Raw genomic sequence first — 15,059 nt, 5'->3', positions numbered from 1 at the left:
CCTAAAATGAGGGCGGAGGGAGCTGGCAAGAGGGACGTATTTGCTTTGGCTGGGGAAGGTGCCTGGCCTGGCCTGCGTGTTTGCCTGACAGGGAGGCTGATAAGTGGGCTGCATAGAAAGTGCTGTGTGGTGGGACCTGGGCCATCAGCCGCGTCCACAGAGGCGGCACCTGCTGGCCTGTTGGCCAACCTGGCAGGAGAGGGACCTTTGTCATCCTGTCTCAGCTTCCTTCGGCCCCATGGTCACTAAGAATCCAGGGTTGTTTTTCTTCCCTTAAGAATGAAAATTGAACCCTCGAACTTGTTTGTTTTGATGAATGACTTCCAGGCTGCTGTTTACTCGGAGAACAAAGCTCCCAGCTGCAGGGTGGTTGGAGGCCCAGGGGCCAGCAGAGCAGCCCAGGGGAGGGCGCAGAAAACCATTGCTCAAGGGGCAAGTGATTCGACGTCTGTGTGCCTCAGTTTCCTCACCTGTCAAAGGGCTCCGTATGCCTTACAGGAGTGTTGAAAGCCTCGGATGGAATAATGTAAATGGAATGCGTAACTGGTAAGGTGCCGCACACATTTTAGCCCGTGTTTTGCCCGGCAGCCCAGCTTCCGCACCGCCTGGCCATCGAGCTGCAGGGAGACACCATCCTGACCCCGACCGTGGGCTAGGGCTAGGCTCTTATCTTCTGAGAGGGTTGGAGGAAGAGTCTCCGTCATGTGTACAAACGCCGAGTAAACGTGACTTAAAACATGGCTCCTCACTCCAGGACTTCTTGAGCAGAGAAACAACAGCTGAATTTTATGAATTGTTCTGGGGAGGGACCTCCCTGTCCCCAAACCTAGTCTCTTTCTCCAGTTATGGCCCAGACTCCGCATCCTGCATCTCCTCAGAGAATTTCTCCTGCAGTCTGGTCCTCTGGTCCATGTCGACAATTTCCTTTGTTCCTTGTGACCACTTCACTCACTGTCTCTGCTTTCTCCCCTTCCCTCCCTCCTCCACCACTGCCACCACCCGGCTTTCACTCTCCCAGCCCTGCCCAGAAGGGCGCTGGGCCAGGACACCGAGGCCAGGGCCACCCACCTGGACACGCCCGGCCAGTGGTCTGCCTGCTGCGCCTGCTGACTTGCAGCAGCTCTGGGCTCCATGGCTCCTCCCCCTTGGAGCTCGCTCTTTTGTGACCTGCCTGAGGCGTCGCTCACTCAGGCACGGGGCCTGCCTCGCTGTGAGCCCTCTCAGGGTCTCTGGCTGCACCTCTAAATGCCATTGTGCCTGGGGTTCGTTGTCAGCAACGAGGGATTTTACGCAGTGCAGTGCCCCGCTTTCCACATCTCCCAGACCTCCCGCCGGGCTCCAGCCCCAAGTGCAGCCGCCTTCTCATCTCCTCTGGGTACACACACACATCTGAACTCCGAATGGGCCAACCGGAGCTCCGACGTCCTCCGGACTCCCCTCCCTCTCTCGCTGGGAAAATGGCACCACCGTCCCGTTGGCTGCTCAGATCAGAAGCCTGGGACCCCCAGGCTCTCCTCCCTCCCTCCCACCCACATCCAGTCCGCTGTGAGTCCAGGTTGCCCTCAACCTGGCCTGGACCTTCCCAGGCGCCTGACAATCGCTCCTCCTGGCCCTCTAACCCAGGCTCCGCACGACAGCCAGAGTGACTTTCCAAAGCAGCAGTCATGTCCCCGCCCATGGGCACACCCTCAGAGAGCTCCCCATGCACCTGCGATAGAAGCCAGGCCCCCCACACAGACCCTGGATCTGGCCCTGCTGCCTCGCTCACCTCCAGCCACCTGTGGCCAAGCCAAGCTCCTTCCCTTCAGCGCTCTTCATTTCTGCTTCTCTGCTGGGACAGCTCACTCACGAGCACCATGCTACTCCCTTCTCATTGTTCAGCTGTCAGGGTAAAGCTCTTTCCGCAGGGAGCCTCCCCACCCCTCCACCCAGTGAAGAGCAGCCTCCCTGTTACTCTCTGCAACAATGTGCATTTGGCTGGTTCGTAGCATTCATCTGCACCTCACAGGATCTAGGTGCTAGTTGGTGTGTTCATCAGTCTCCTCTCTCTTCCTGGAATGTCGAGAGCACTCTGTCTTTTTCTTTTTCTAATATATTTTTATTGATTTCAGAGAGGAAGGGAGAAGGAGAGAGATAGAGACATCAATGATGAGAGAGAATCCTTGATTGGCTGCCTCCTGCATGCCCCCTACTGGGGATGGAGCCTGAAACCTGGGCATGTGCCCTTGACCAGATCAAACCCAGGACTCTTCAGTCCACAGGCCAATGCTCTATCCACTGAGCTAAGTCAGTTAGAGCGAGGGCACTCTGTCTTGTTCACTGCCAGGGCCCAGCCCTGGTACAGTGCCTGGCACACAGGAGAAGCCCAGTAACTACCGTGTTCATTTACCGACTGGCTGTGCAAACTATTCAGTGTCCGATATGTCATTAGAGTATATGGGGAATAGTTGGGGCTTCAGAGATCACCGAATCCAAATTCAATTTTTTCCTTCTTCTCTTTAGACAAGGAAACTGAGGCTGAGAGGAAGCCAGTGGGGAGGTCACGGTGCCCCAGCAGGTTGCTGGCAGAGTGGACTCTGAGGTCTCAGACAGGACCTGGCCAGGTGCCCATGGTGCTGACCCTACCAGTGAAGATGGGACATAAGTGGGCTGCCATCCCGGTAAGCACAATACGGCAAAGGCCACCCTTTCTTCGGGGTGCTGCACCCACATGCCAACCTCCTACTGTCCAAATGGCCAAGAGTCGTCAGGAAGCTGAGTGCAGGCCCTCAGGGCCGGCGTCAGTCATGATGGCCTCAGGTCTGCCTCTCATCCACCAAGGAGCCTGCTGACGTGGGAGCGACGCTAAGCCTGCCTGGTATGGTCTCAGGGAGAGGGAGGCGGGAGGAGAGGCCTGTCCACAGTGGCTCCGCGAGGAGGGCGGGAAGGGCCTGCTCTTTCCCTCCCTGTTGTCTGACCGGCCACACATGTTTTTCCATAACTTCCATGTTCCCAGGCCTGGGCCTCCAAGTGCTGTTTACACTGACACCTCATTGGCGAGGCCACACCTGCAGGAGAACTGGGTTTCCAGCCAGGGACTCCACAGGGGCCAGGCTGACACTCAGCCCTCCTGTGTGGTGAGGACCGAGCCAGGGAGCGCTGGCTTTGGGGACAGGGGGCAAAGGGAGCTGACCACCTGGAAGAGGAGAGAGGCTCTGCCAAGCTGGGCAGGAGCAGCCAGGCTGCCCACCCTCTGGCCTGTCTGGGGGCTCCTGATGCTGCCGCGTGGGGCTTTCTCCAGGATGCAGAGGCCGGGCACGCGGAGGTGAGCGCCAGGCCAGTCCCGTGGCCTCAGGACTGTGCAGGGCACTTCCTGCTTCCCTCCGGCCTCGCTGGTGGCTCCAGCCTTCCCCTGGCGAGCAGAGTGGGGTGGGGGCCCTGTGGCCCTGGAGGAAGGGGCACTTACATTTCTTCTGCAGAACGTTCTGTCTGGCCTTGATGAATGCCAGGATGTCGGAATCCGTCTGGCTGTCTCCGGTGAGAGGGACGGACGAGGCGCGCCTCTCAGGGATGCTGGGGACAACCACATGCCACACTTTACTGCACCTTGTGTTTGGACTCAGCGCTTACCTTTCCCAAGTGCTTTTCGTTTTCAATGACTCGATGTCACCCAGGAGGCCATGAGGACAAATCGCCTCCTCCTCACCCCTTCCCCCTTATCTGTGCAGCAGCCACAGCAAACCTTTGCATGCAAATGTGTCATGTCCTCACCACCTTCTCCACCCTTCATCACACCCCCCTCTTCCCTCATTTCCCAGCTTACCTGAACAAAGCCCATTTGACCTGGGACCTAGCTCCTTCAGCACCCAATTTAGATGCCATATGCTTTGGGATGTCTCCCCAGTGTGTCCCCATCCCCACCACAGCTTAGCCAGTTGTTCCTGAGGCAGAGATAACTATTCTCCCCTCTCTCCTTAAAAACAGAGCCATAATATTTAGCTAAGTAAGCTGCACATCTAAAACCTACATCTCCCAGGTTCCTTTGCAGCTATGTGGCCAGGTGGCCAGGTCCTGACCAATGAGATTTGTAAGAAGTACTGGAAATCCCCTTGGGAAGGAAGGGAGGGACATATGTGGCCTTCTCCCTCCTCTTTCTCCATCCAACTTCTCCATATAAAATCTCCCTTAAGAAAATTCAGAGCAACGTGCTCTCCTGGCTTTGCCAAGCTTCCACCCGCACACCTGTCGCTCCATAGCAGGTGACAGTCCCTCTCCCTCCTATGTGTAATAAGGTGTTCATTATCACAAGTAGTCGTTTGTCAGAATTCCAGCTGAAACTCAGCCAGAAGTGCTCAGGCAGAGTCACAGCAGGGGGGCAGTGAGCAGGGTGGGGGGCTGTCCGTCCTCTCTGTGGAGTTCACCCTGGGACACTTTGGGCAAAGAGTGGCACCTGTCAGATGAAGAAGGGCATGGGGGCCTTCTAGTCAGAGGGCACAGCGGGCACTGGGAGAGGCCTGATCCACTGTGTTCAGGCGCCAGGGAGAGGCCTGGAATGAATGGCTCACAGGACGGAGGCCAGGCGTGTCAACTCTGTCCTCCCTGCCTGGGGACTCTGTGGGGGCTCGCGGCCCATGTTGGGATGGTCCCTGGGCTGGCTCTTCCTTCCTTTAATGGCTCCCATACATATATTCGCAGGAGACAGGAAGCATCCATATAGGACCCCAGCAACCCTGGGAGAAAACCCCGGCGCCGGGCGGCATCTGTGAGCGATCCCGGGGATTCAGGTGCCAGAGCAGAAGCCAGCCCTGGGCTTTGTGTGCAGCCACTGGACAAGGCTCCTCAGGCTGTGGGGGAGGCAGACTGATGATTTCCACACAATTGGCCTACAGTTGGGGCAGTCACAGGCATGAGAGGGGGCGATCACAGACCTGTCGTCCAGGGAGGCACGAGCATCCGTCTGCTCCGGGCTGGGCAGGATGGGGCGAGGCGAGGGCAGGATTTTCCTGGCATTCACGCCACTGTAAAAACCAAACCCACAAAGGAGAAGGTAGGGGAAGAGGTTTACCAGAGAGAAACAAACTCTGGGTCTGTAGTTACAAGCTGTATGGGCCGAATCTTTGTGTCCCCTCAACACTCATATATTGAAGCCCTAACCCTCAGTATTGTGGTGTTTGCAATGGGGTCTTTGCGAGGTTTGGATGAAATTATGAAGGTGGGGTCCCCAACATGCGATGGGTATCCTTATAAGAAGACAAAAAGAGACCAGAGCTCTTGCTACCATGTGACGACAGAGTAAGGAATCAGGCTCTCCCCAGACTCTGATTCTCTTGACCTTGGTATGGGTTTCTTCAGCCTCCAGGCTGTGAGAAATAAATACATTTCTGTAGGGTGTTTGGTTAGGGCAGCCCGAGCGGACTAGGCCAGGAGCCAAGAACCCTCTGTAGTGAATGTCCTAGTCAGGTCACGCTTCCAGAACAGAAAACCACAGCCTGGGGGGTGGGGGGTGGGGAGGGACTTAAGCAACAGGAAGTTATTCCTCAGTTCTGGAGGCTGGGAGTCTGAGTTCAGGGTGCCAGCACAGTCGGTTTCTGTGAGCCTTCTTCACTGTGTCCTCACGTGGGAGAGAGAGTGAGCAAGCTTTCTAGCCTTTTATCAGGGCACTGATCTCATTCACGAGGCCTGCAGCCTCAGGGCCTAATCACCTCCCAAAGGCCCCCTCCAAGTACCACCACATTGGGGATTAGGTTTCAACATACACAGTTTGGGAGGCACATTCGCCTGTAACATCCCACCCCCGGTGCCCCTGAATTCATGTCCTTATTCCATCCCACAAGCCCCCCTCTCCCCCAATCTTAGCTTGTTCCAGCATCAACACTAAGCCTAAAGTCCAAAGTCTCATCTGAATCGCATTTAATCCGCTCTGGGTGATACTCGAGGTATTCTCGATTCATCCTGAGGCAAAGCTGCCCTCCAGCTGTGAATCTGCGAATCCAGACCAGCCACATGCCTCTAAGACACAGTGCGGGGCCAGGCGCAACATAGACGTTCCCCTTCCAAAAGGGAGAACAGGAAACAAGGAAAGTGATGGGTCCCAAAGGAGGCTAAATCCTCGCCAGGCCGACACCAGGAGATCTTAAGGCTCAACCATAATCCTCTTTGGCTTGATGATCCGCCCTTTGGTCCCACTGGGGTGATCAGCCAGGCTCTGCTGGGCAGGGGTCATGCCCTCAAGGTTCGCTGGGTGTCCCCCCTCTCCCCCCAGCTTTGGCCTGTGGAAAGCAAGCCGGTGAGCCCTCCTTTTGAAACGGAGGGGCAGCCTGAGGCTCTCTGAAAGGCCTTTGGGGTCACTCTCCTCTTGCTGGAAGAATGGTGGGTGTTCACGGCAGAGCAGTGCTGTGGTGCCATCCTGTAAAATCCAGGAAGTCCAGCAGCCTGCCTTGTCCCATCCCTGCCCCTCCTCCTCAGCTCACATTGTCAGTGCTCCTGGTGGGCCGGCCGACCACACTCATCTCCTTGTGGTCGCTCGGCTGCACCATGGGGTTCTCTTCTGGAGACACTTCTTTAGTTTTTGCAGTATGGACAAGTGGAGGAATCCCCAGATCTGTATATTCTAGTCATTTTTGCTTAATAAGGTCACCTTCAAGTCATGACTTTTACATTTTACTCTAAGGCTTAGAGTCTAAGCAGTGAGGAGGGGCCAAGCCATTCTTTCCACACTTTGCTTAGAAATATCCTTGGCTAATATCCAGTTTCCTCACCTGTAAATTGGACCTTCCACAAACACTGGAGCATGAACACAGCTCAGCCGAGTTCTTTGCCACCGTATTACTAGAACTGCCTTTTCTTCAAATAGCACGCTCATTTCTGCCCGAGATCTCATCAGAATGGCCTCTACTATCCAATTTCTACCAACAGCCTGTCTTCTCTAAAAGATGGAAGCTTTCTCCACAGTTCTTCTCTGTCCATTATGAGCCCTCCCCATTAAAAGTCCCTTTACGACAATCTCAGCTTCTTCTGGAATGCACTTCAAAGCTTTCCAGTTTCCACCCATCACCTGGTTCCACAGCTGTTTCAGCACTTTTTGGTATTTGCTGTAGCAGCATCACTTCTGGTACCCATTCCTGTCTGAGTCAGGGCAGGCTGCCATAACAACGTGCCACAGACCGGGTGGCTTATAAACAATGGGAATTCATCTCTCACGGTTCTGGAGGCTGGAAGCCTGAGGTCTGGGTGCCAGCTGGGCCGGGTTCTGGTGAGAGCCCTCTCTACGTTCAGACTGCTGACTTCTCATTGTGTCCTTCCATGGAAAGGGCATGAGCGGGCTCTCTGGCCTCCTCTTGTAAGGGCGCTGATCTCATTCATGAGGGCTCCACCCTCATGATCTAACCACCTCCCAAGACCCCCCATCTCCAAATACCATCACATGGAGGTTAGAGTTTCAACATATGAATTTTTGGGGGACACAAACATTCTGTCCATAATGATGGCTTATACATTAATCTTCATATTGGAGTATTGCGTGTATTGGGTATGCAAGTTGAACAAAAACAACGAAGATCACAAATGTCAGTCATAGACACCATCTGCACACCAGGTCCTGGGAATGTGCTCTGCAAATGTTGTGCTACTCAATTCTCCCAATAGCCTCATTATCCCCATTGTATACATGAGAAAACGGAGGCTTAGAAAAGTTTAAAAAATTCTAAAAGTTACCCAGCTGGTCAGTGGTTGAATCTGGACCCAGTCATGACTCTCGAAGGCTCCGGAATCCCTGCTGTCACCACGATGCTTTATTAACTGAACCCCCCTCTGGTGTTCGGTGGGAGCACACTGGGGATGAGTGGCTTATCCCTGGCCACACCAACTGCCCTTAGGTGGCCCCAGCTGACCAGCGCTGTGCTTCCTGAGCAAAGCGTCAGATCCAACAGCTCACGCACATGCAATTTGCCCATTTTACTAGGCTGCCTGGTATATTGGCTTGGCCTTGGATTCTTGGTTGCAAATAGCAGATCCCAGGAGCACCCCCTGGGAGATAAAGGGCCAGAGGCGAAAGCTTGTCCAGATGTCAGGGTCAGGATGGGGTTCTCTTTCCGGCCTTGGGAGGGTCCTGCCTACACACACGTCAGAGCTGGAAGAGGCCTGAAAAGTCTCCCGGTCAGAACCCTCCTTTTACACATGGGAACACTCAGGCCGAGGCAGGCCAGGGTTCGAGACAGGTGAACCAGCTCTGCCACATCTGCACGGAGTCCAAGGAACTCCACAGGCCTGACAACCTGTGGTCCCACCCATGAGTGCAGCCTCTTCCTCTGCTGCAGCTTTCAGCCTCTCCCGCCTCTCCCAGCAGCAGGACTTCTCGCCTGGGCCTGCCTCCACAGGTTCAGGGCAGTGGGCCAAGCAAGCAGGGAAGGAAATCAGAGCCGGGGCTGCTTACTGGTATTTCCCAGCATCCCAGAGCCTCTCCACTGAGTAGGTGTGTGGGCCAGCTGAAGGCAGCTGCAGGACCAGAGGCAGCCACAAGGTGGCAGGCTCTGCATGCTCTTCTTTAGGGAACAGAGGCCAATTCTCAGGGCTGGAACTGAAGTTCTTGGTGTGGGTGGGGTGGAGGGAGAGTTAGGAGAGAAGAAGAGAAGGGTCCAGGTCAGCTTGGAAGCTGTAGCAAACCTTACAAGACCAAGTCATTGACACACAAATGCATCATTGACTCAATGGTTTCCCAGCAGAGCCTGTTCTAAGATGCCAGGGAGTGTTCACAGGTGCCAAACTGTGCAGGTGGGGAGTGGATGGAAGGGGCGGAGCTGGATGTGGGCTGGGCAGAAGGGCATGATGATCACACCGTGGTGGAGAAGGCCCTGAAGTCCAGACGCCCAGCCCATTGCCATGGTCAGCTCAGGCAGGAGCATGGCACCATGCGAAGGCTGGGGCTGCTGAGGGAATCACTCCTCTAGTCCCTAAGCTGCACCGGTGGCACCAATGCCATAGCCTGGTTTCTGATCCCTCATGTTACAAATTACTTTTGTCCCCTCTCCTGACCAAGCAGCCTGACACTGAATTCATTTCTCATGTTGATATTTGTTCTGGAGATAACATACCAGCCACCCGAACTTATTATCTTTCGTAATAAGGATTAATAAGCAATATTTATATCAATTAGACCTCCTGGGTGGCCATTCAGAGTTGTGAATTTAGTGTGTGCAGCCGGCAAGCTTTGCGCATCCTCAGGAGGTGATGGAATTGGGTTTCTCCCAGAGCCCTAGGAGCGGAGGAGCGGTCCTGCCCGCCGAGTCCATCAGCAGCGGCCACGCTGGACTCGGGTACAGACAGCCGGCAGACTCGCTCTCTCGCTCCAGCGGCTCCTCGGTGGCACTGGGACAGTCAGCTGTTCATAGAACAATAGTGTCGGAGGGACCCTGATGCATCTTACAGAGAGAGGGAATCCCAAAGAGGGAGCTGACTTGCCCAAGGCCCGCTGCTGGGAAGAGCTCTGAGGAGGATTCAGCATACCCTTTGGGAAAGTCTCAACTGGGGGGACTCCTTGGAGGTCACATGGAAAGAAGAGATGGACAGATGGAAGGGAGAGGTAGAGAGAGATAGAAACAATGATGAGAGAGAATCATTGATCAGCTGCCTCTCACACGCCCCCTACTGGGGATGGAGCCAGAAACCCGGGCATATGCCCTGACTGGGAATTGAACTGGTGACCTCTTGGTTCATGACTCGATGCTCAACCACTGAGCCACACTGGCTGGGCCAGATTTTCTCAGTTTTTTGTTGGAATGTGCTTTCTGCTCCAGGGTCCCATCCGGTTCTAGTCGCCGCATCTGCTCAGGCTCCTTGTGTCTGTGGCCGTCTCCTTGCCAGCCCTGAGGACTGGCGGGGGGTGGGGGGGTAGGGGGTCCTGGAGGACGCCCCTCCACGGGACTTGCTGTTTTCCTCATGACTTGACTGGGGTTTGGGTTATTGAGAAGAAGGCCAGAGATGGAGTGCCACCCCGTCCCATCCCATCACGGGGACTGTCTGACAGCCCCTCCCCCAACTCTCCCCAACAAGAGAGCTCCGCTGCCCTTTACCCCATCACAGGGCCGCTCCCAGTGGGCGGAGCGAGCCCGCCCCCCCCCCCCCCCCCCGCCGCCACATGGCCTCTGTTGCGGGGGTGCTGTCCATCTGGGGCTGCAGGTGGCCAGGGCACATGGCACTGGCTGTACTGCCTGAGCTGTGGGGATGGAGAGATAATGCCATGGGTGGCGCGAGAAGAAACCTGCCCTCAAAGGCGGCGTATGTGGAGGCTGGCTCTGGGCCGTCCTCACCCTCAGGGCGTCGCCTGCATCTGTCCTCACAGCCTTTTACCAGAGTTCCCAGCATCTGGCAGGCTGACTACCCTCTGTCCTGCCACCAACACCCACTCTCCCCACCACCCTGCCCTCCCACTGACGACCCCTCTCCCTGCTCAGGAGCTGGACCAGGGCCTGTGGGGTCAAGGGCTCTCTTGTTGCCATGGCAGTGGGTCTGCAGCATCAGAGCTGGAGAAGGACTGCGCGGGTTTGGGGGGGCGCCCAAACAAGCTGGGAAGCCACTGCCTGGTGTCAGCACATGATTTAACAGAGTGACTGCTCCTCCCACAGAGACCTCAGAGCAGCTGGGTGGCGAGGAGGACAGTGGGAAACCGTTTCGTGCCGCCCCAACCCTGTCAGCCGAGCTCTCCCCTTACCTTTGATTAGAGAGAAGCGGGGGCCTCTCGTGCTGGGATCCGGGCCTGGGTGGGAGCGGCTGCATGTGACTGAGTGAGTTCCCTGCTGGAGAGTCCACCTGTGGGCCAAGTAGCGTTGCACGGTGTTAGCCCGAGTCTGATGATGGGAAAATGGCCCTGATTTAGTTCTTAAGGAGAAAGAACTAGCTATGGAAGTTGGTGTATATGACATAAGTGGGAAAATAAATGTAGACACAGGAATGACTGTAGTGACCGGCACCTAAGTATCACCTGTGGAAGGCGGGGTACAGGCACTGTGTGAGCTGGGCTAAGTTTTCCAAATTGAGCACGTAGTGCTTCCTGCAGTTAGCAAACAATGTTTAAAATGGGATCTGCCTGGCCGGTGTGGCTCAGTGGTTGAGCGCCAATCTATGAATCAGGAGGTCAGGGTTCGATTCCCGGTCAGGGCACATGCCCAGCCTGTGGGCTCGATCCCCAGTGTTGGGCGTGCAGGAGGCAGCCCATCAATGATTCTCTCTCATCATTGATGTTTCTCTCTCTCCCCCTCTCCCTTCCTCTCTGAAATCAATAAAAATATATTAAAAAATAAAATAAAATGTGATCTGACAGTTCTCTGAAGTCCTTTCTGGTTTTGCATCCCCAGTCACGGGGAGATGCGGCCCGAGTCGGGAGGACGCCACCGAGCACCTCGTGCGGGAAACAGCTCCACCGTGAGCCCTGGAACCATGCGTCTGCACTCAGGGTCCTGGGAGGGCTCCAGCTGCAGCTCTGCTGGGCCCTGGCAGAGTGCCCGTGCTGCTCCCTGAGAACGAGAGCAGGGGGCACGTCCCACTTGCTCCCTGTCCCCCAGGACACTGTCGCGGGAGTTTCTCATCGCCTCCCACATCCTGCTGAGGTTTAAGGCATCGGCCTCGCCCACCTGGGTACATCGCAGGCTATGAAACTGCTCAGAGCCAGCTCCTGGCATCAGGGTGCCCATCATCCATGCTGCGGTCACCTGGCCCCTTTTGTGTGAGTGACGTCTGTGGACAGAGGACCCATGGAGCCGACACTTGGCTCCCTGGCTTCCACTGTCTCTGTAAGTCATAGACTGTCGGACCCTGTCAGCCGGCCTGGACAACTCCTGAGTCCCACGGGATGTCCCTCACCCCTCTTCAGCCATGGAGCCCCCTTGGGTGCTGCAGTGGCTGACGCCTCACTCCTGATGACGAACCAGGATGGGGTCTTTCCTGGGGAACAGGCAGATCCAGGGGCACCATGGACGTGGATGGGAACCAATTACATCTTTATTTTTCCCAACTTCTACCTGAAATTTAGCATTTTTTTCAGTGATAAGTGTAGACAACAAACCACCATCGTATTAGCAGTACCAGCGACTTCATCACCAGTACAAATCACAGAGATCATCGTATCACATTACAGTTACAGAAATCTTGAAATGTTGTGGTCATCATTTCTTAGAAATTATAGTAAGTATTGGGCCTGCCCTAGACCTTATTCATGAATGCATTTGTAAAGTGCTGTACATATTATTATACCATAACCTTGCTTTAAAAATACTTTGAGAACTGTATTTCAGTCTTATTGTTATTGTGTTTGTTGTTTTTTTTTTGTCATCATGTGTGTTTAATTTTATCTAAAGAGTCTTTATTAGCGGCCCCTATGGCCACTTGGGAACATGTTGGGAGCTGCTGCCTGGCTGTCGGGGCAAATAGCTTCTTTGGGTCAGTTTTGTTTCCGTCAGATGGTCCCTGCGGGCCTGCCAGCTGTGCAGGTGACACGACCATGTGCATGTCATCACTCCCTGCACCACGGCCAGGGAGCCCGAGGACAACGGGAACCGGGGCTGAGCTAATGTTCCCCCAGATTATTTTAGCTTCACTATATGATAGGGAACTTTTAAGAATTGTTCAGCAAATATGCAAAGGTTTTTCTGCAAATGTGTTTCCAGTGAAATGCTAGAAATGACCTAAACATTAAGCAATGAATTAGTTAAAGAGATTAAAACAGATCCATGTGATGGAATAGTGCCGGCCCACAGGATGCTGGCGAAGAAATCACAACGTGGAAGAGCAGTCATGCTCTGTAATTAAGTAAAAATGTCTTTGCAACACCTGGAGACCAATACCATTCTAGTTTTATACAAACATGAATATATATGCATAGTCATGTGATATTAATATGACCCAACATGATAATATTGGTTTTCCTTAAGTGGTGGGATTATGTATGGTGATTTTTACTCCTTTGTGTTTTTGAGAATTTTGTAACATTTTTATAATATATATCATTGTAATAAGAAAAAACAATCAGTGTTGTTAATATCATAGGAGAGCATCACACAATGCAATGGTGGCGAGCCCCATTTTGATCCACCAGTTTGGGGCGTGCACCTTCCACTCCCCACCTTTCCATGTGACAGCCACCGAGCAAGGAAACAATGAGCCCAGATCACTTGAGTTCCTTGTTACCAAAGTAAGTGCTTGCTTCACACCAGGCAGGCGGAGAGCCTGCGGGCCTGTGTGCTGAAACCCCACTCTTCCTCCCCTGGCAGCCCCAGGGGGCTGTGTCTGCCCCTCCCCCACTGCCATGGAGGGGTGGCTCCATGGCTCCCCTAGGATATGCACAACATCTGCCCTTCCCCAGCCCCAGGAGGGCCCTGCGGCCACCTGTACCTGCAGGCTGCTGGCCTCCGCTGCCCACCAGGCCTCAAACTCCTTCTGCAGTTTCACCTTGGCTCTGTCCATGAGCAGCTGCAGGTGCTCGATCTCCACCTTCAGGGCCTTCAGGCGCGTGAACATGGTTTTATACCTGCAGGGGCATCAGGCAGGAGCCCTGAGAGTCTCTGGAAGGAGGGAGGGCTGTGGATGGGCTGTTGGCTGCAGGATCTGTGCCTCCGTGGCCTCACAGTGCTGGGCTGGTAATAGGACTGGGACCCTCACGCTGCCCGCCGAGGCCAGGGTGTGGTGCCAGGGCTCCCACCCACCACAGGGAAGCAGAGCCCGGCGTTTCTGTCCTGTGGGCCCGTGGGCCTGTGTGTGAGATGAAGGGCCCGTCTCCCAGAGTGGTAACTGCCATTACTGAGCACTGCGAAGAGGCAGGCATTGCTGCAGGCCCTGGACATATACACACCCACTTAACCCTCTGCACAGCCCTATGGATGCACACAGTTCCTCTCCACCTGGCAGATTTGAAACCTCCGGCTGGAGAGGTTAAGTAACTTGCTCTGTGGTGCAGAGCTAATAAAGAGAGCAGCCAGGATGGGGACCAGCTCTCTGTTCTAGAACCAGTCTTCACAGCCTCCCATTCTGCTGCCTCACCTTCATGCCGAGGCCCCAAAGTGGCACTACCTTTGTTCGTGCACCTGGGGGTGCTGGGCAGGCCACAGAGTCAGAGGTTGTCCAACAGGAAGTAGATGAGGATTTCTCTGCAGAGATACCCTGACTTCTGAGAGGGCCCCGTGGTTGGGAATGTGGACCAAGGGGACAAGACTGGGGCAGCATAGACACAGGGATGGATTGAAAGGAATTAGAAAAATAAACAGAGCAAGGGAGGAAGAGGACAACAGGGGAGTGAACCCGGGGCCTGGAGGGCCACTGTCCAGAGGGCAGTGCAGTGTGAGCTTTCGGAAGGAGGATGTGGCAGGAGTGACCTGCCATCGGCTGCGTGGGATCTTGTTCTCAAGTCTCAGGAGGGTAGGATGGTAGGGTGTGCTCGGGGTGCATGCCTAACCAGCCCAGGAGTGGCCTGTGTCACAATGACACTTTGGGGGCAAGGAGGTGGCTTGTTTGGTCTCCCCAAAATCTCTCCACAGCATGGAGGAGATCGCAAACATTTGTTGAACGCATAAAGGAATGGATGAGCTAAGGAGCTTGGCTGGAGTGTTAGCAAGACTCTGTGACCATGCTGTGTCGGTAATGGCCACATGTCTGTGTGTGCTTGAGGGTGCTCACTCTATAACTGTAACCACCTGGGGACCCTCAATGGCTGCAGGAGGGTCTGATGTTCTCAGGATGCCTTACAGATCAGGAGACAGGAAGGAAGTGGGCCAAGCTGCAGGTGGAAGACCCCCGTGGTCATATCTCTTGGTTCCCCTAGGTGGCAGCAGTAGACAGGACTGGCTGCTCCTGCAGCCTCAGCCTAGGATTGGGGGGAGGAGGTGCCAACAGCCTCCAGCTCTCCCTTCCTGGTACTCTTCTGCTCCTCATTCCACCTCACCAGCCCGGGGTTCATGCACCCCATCTGCCTGCTCAGAGGCAGCCCCTCTCCAGCTGTTTCAGGACCCAGCAGCTGGACCCACTTCATAGAGGAGCTCCAGGCCTGGGTGGGCACGGCCTCTGCCAGCCCAGGGCAGCCCCAGGCCTCCGTGGAGCCC

General features: G+C 55.0%; 1 protein-coding gene across 1 annotated transcript in view; it reads right to left on the bottom strand.

The window, feature by feature from the left end:
• Positions 1-2,455: 2,455 nt before the first annotated feature.
• KIF6 (kinesin family member 6) overlaps positions 2,456-15,059 on the bottom strand; it is a gene marked incomplete at its 3' end in the record, with an annotated part of 392,136 nt that continues 379,532 nt past the window's right edge. The window contains 6 exon segments of the mRNA XM_080665124.1: positions 2,456-2,517; positions 3,446-3,552; positions 4,908-4,997; positions 10,685-10,782; positions 13,360-13,499; positions 13,502-13,545. Coding sequence (XP_080521250.1) covers positions 2,456-2,517; positions 3,446-3,552; positions 4,908-4,997; positions 10,685-10,782; positions 13,360-13,499; positions 13,502-13,545 — 541 coding nt within the window.

Source organism: Plecotus auritus, assembly GCF_963455305.1.
Source record: "Plecotus auritus genome assembly, chromosome: 4".
NCBI classification, from domain to species: Eukaryota; Metazoa; Chordata; class Mammalia; order Chiroptera; family Vespertilionidae; genus Plecotus; species Plecotus auritus.
This window is presented reverse-complemented; position numbering and strand designations above follow the sequence as displayed.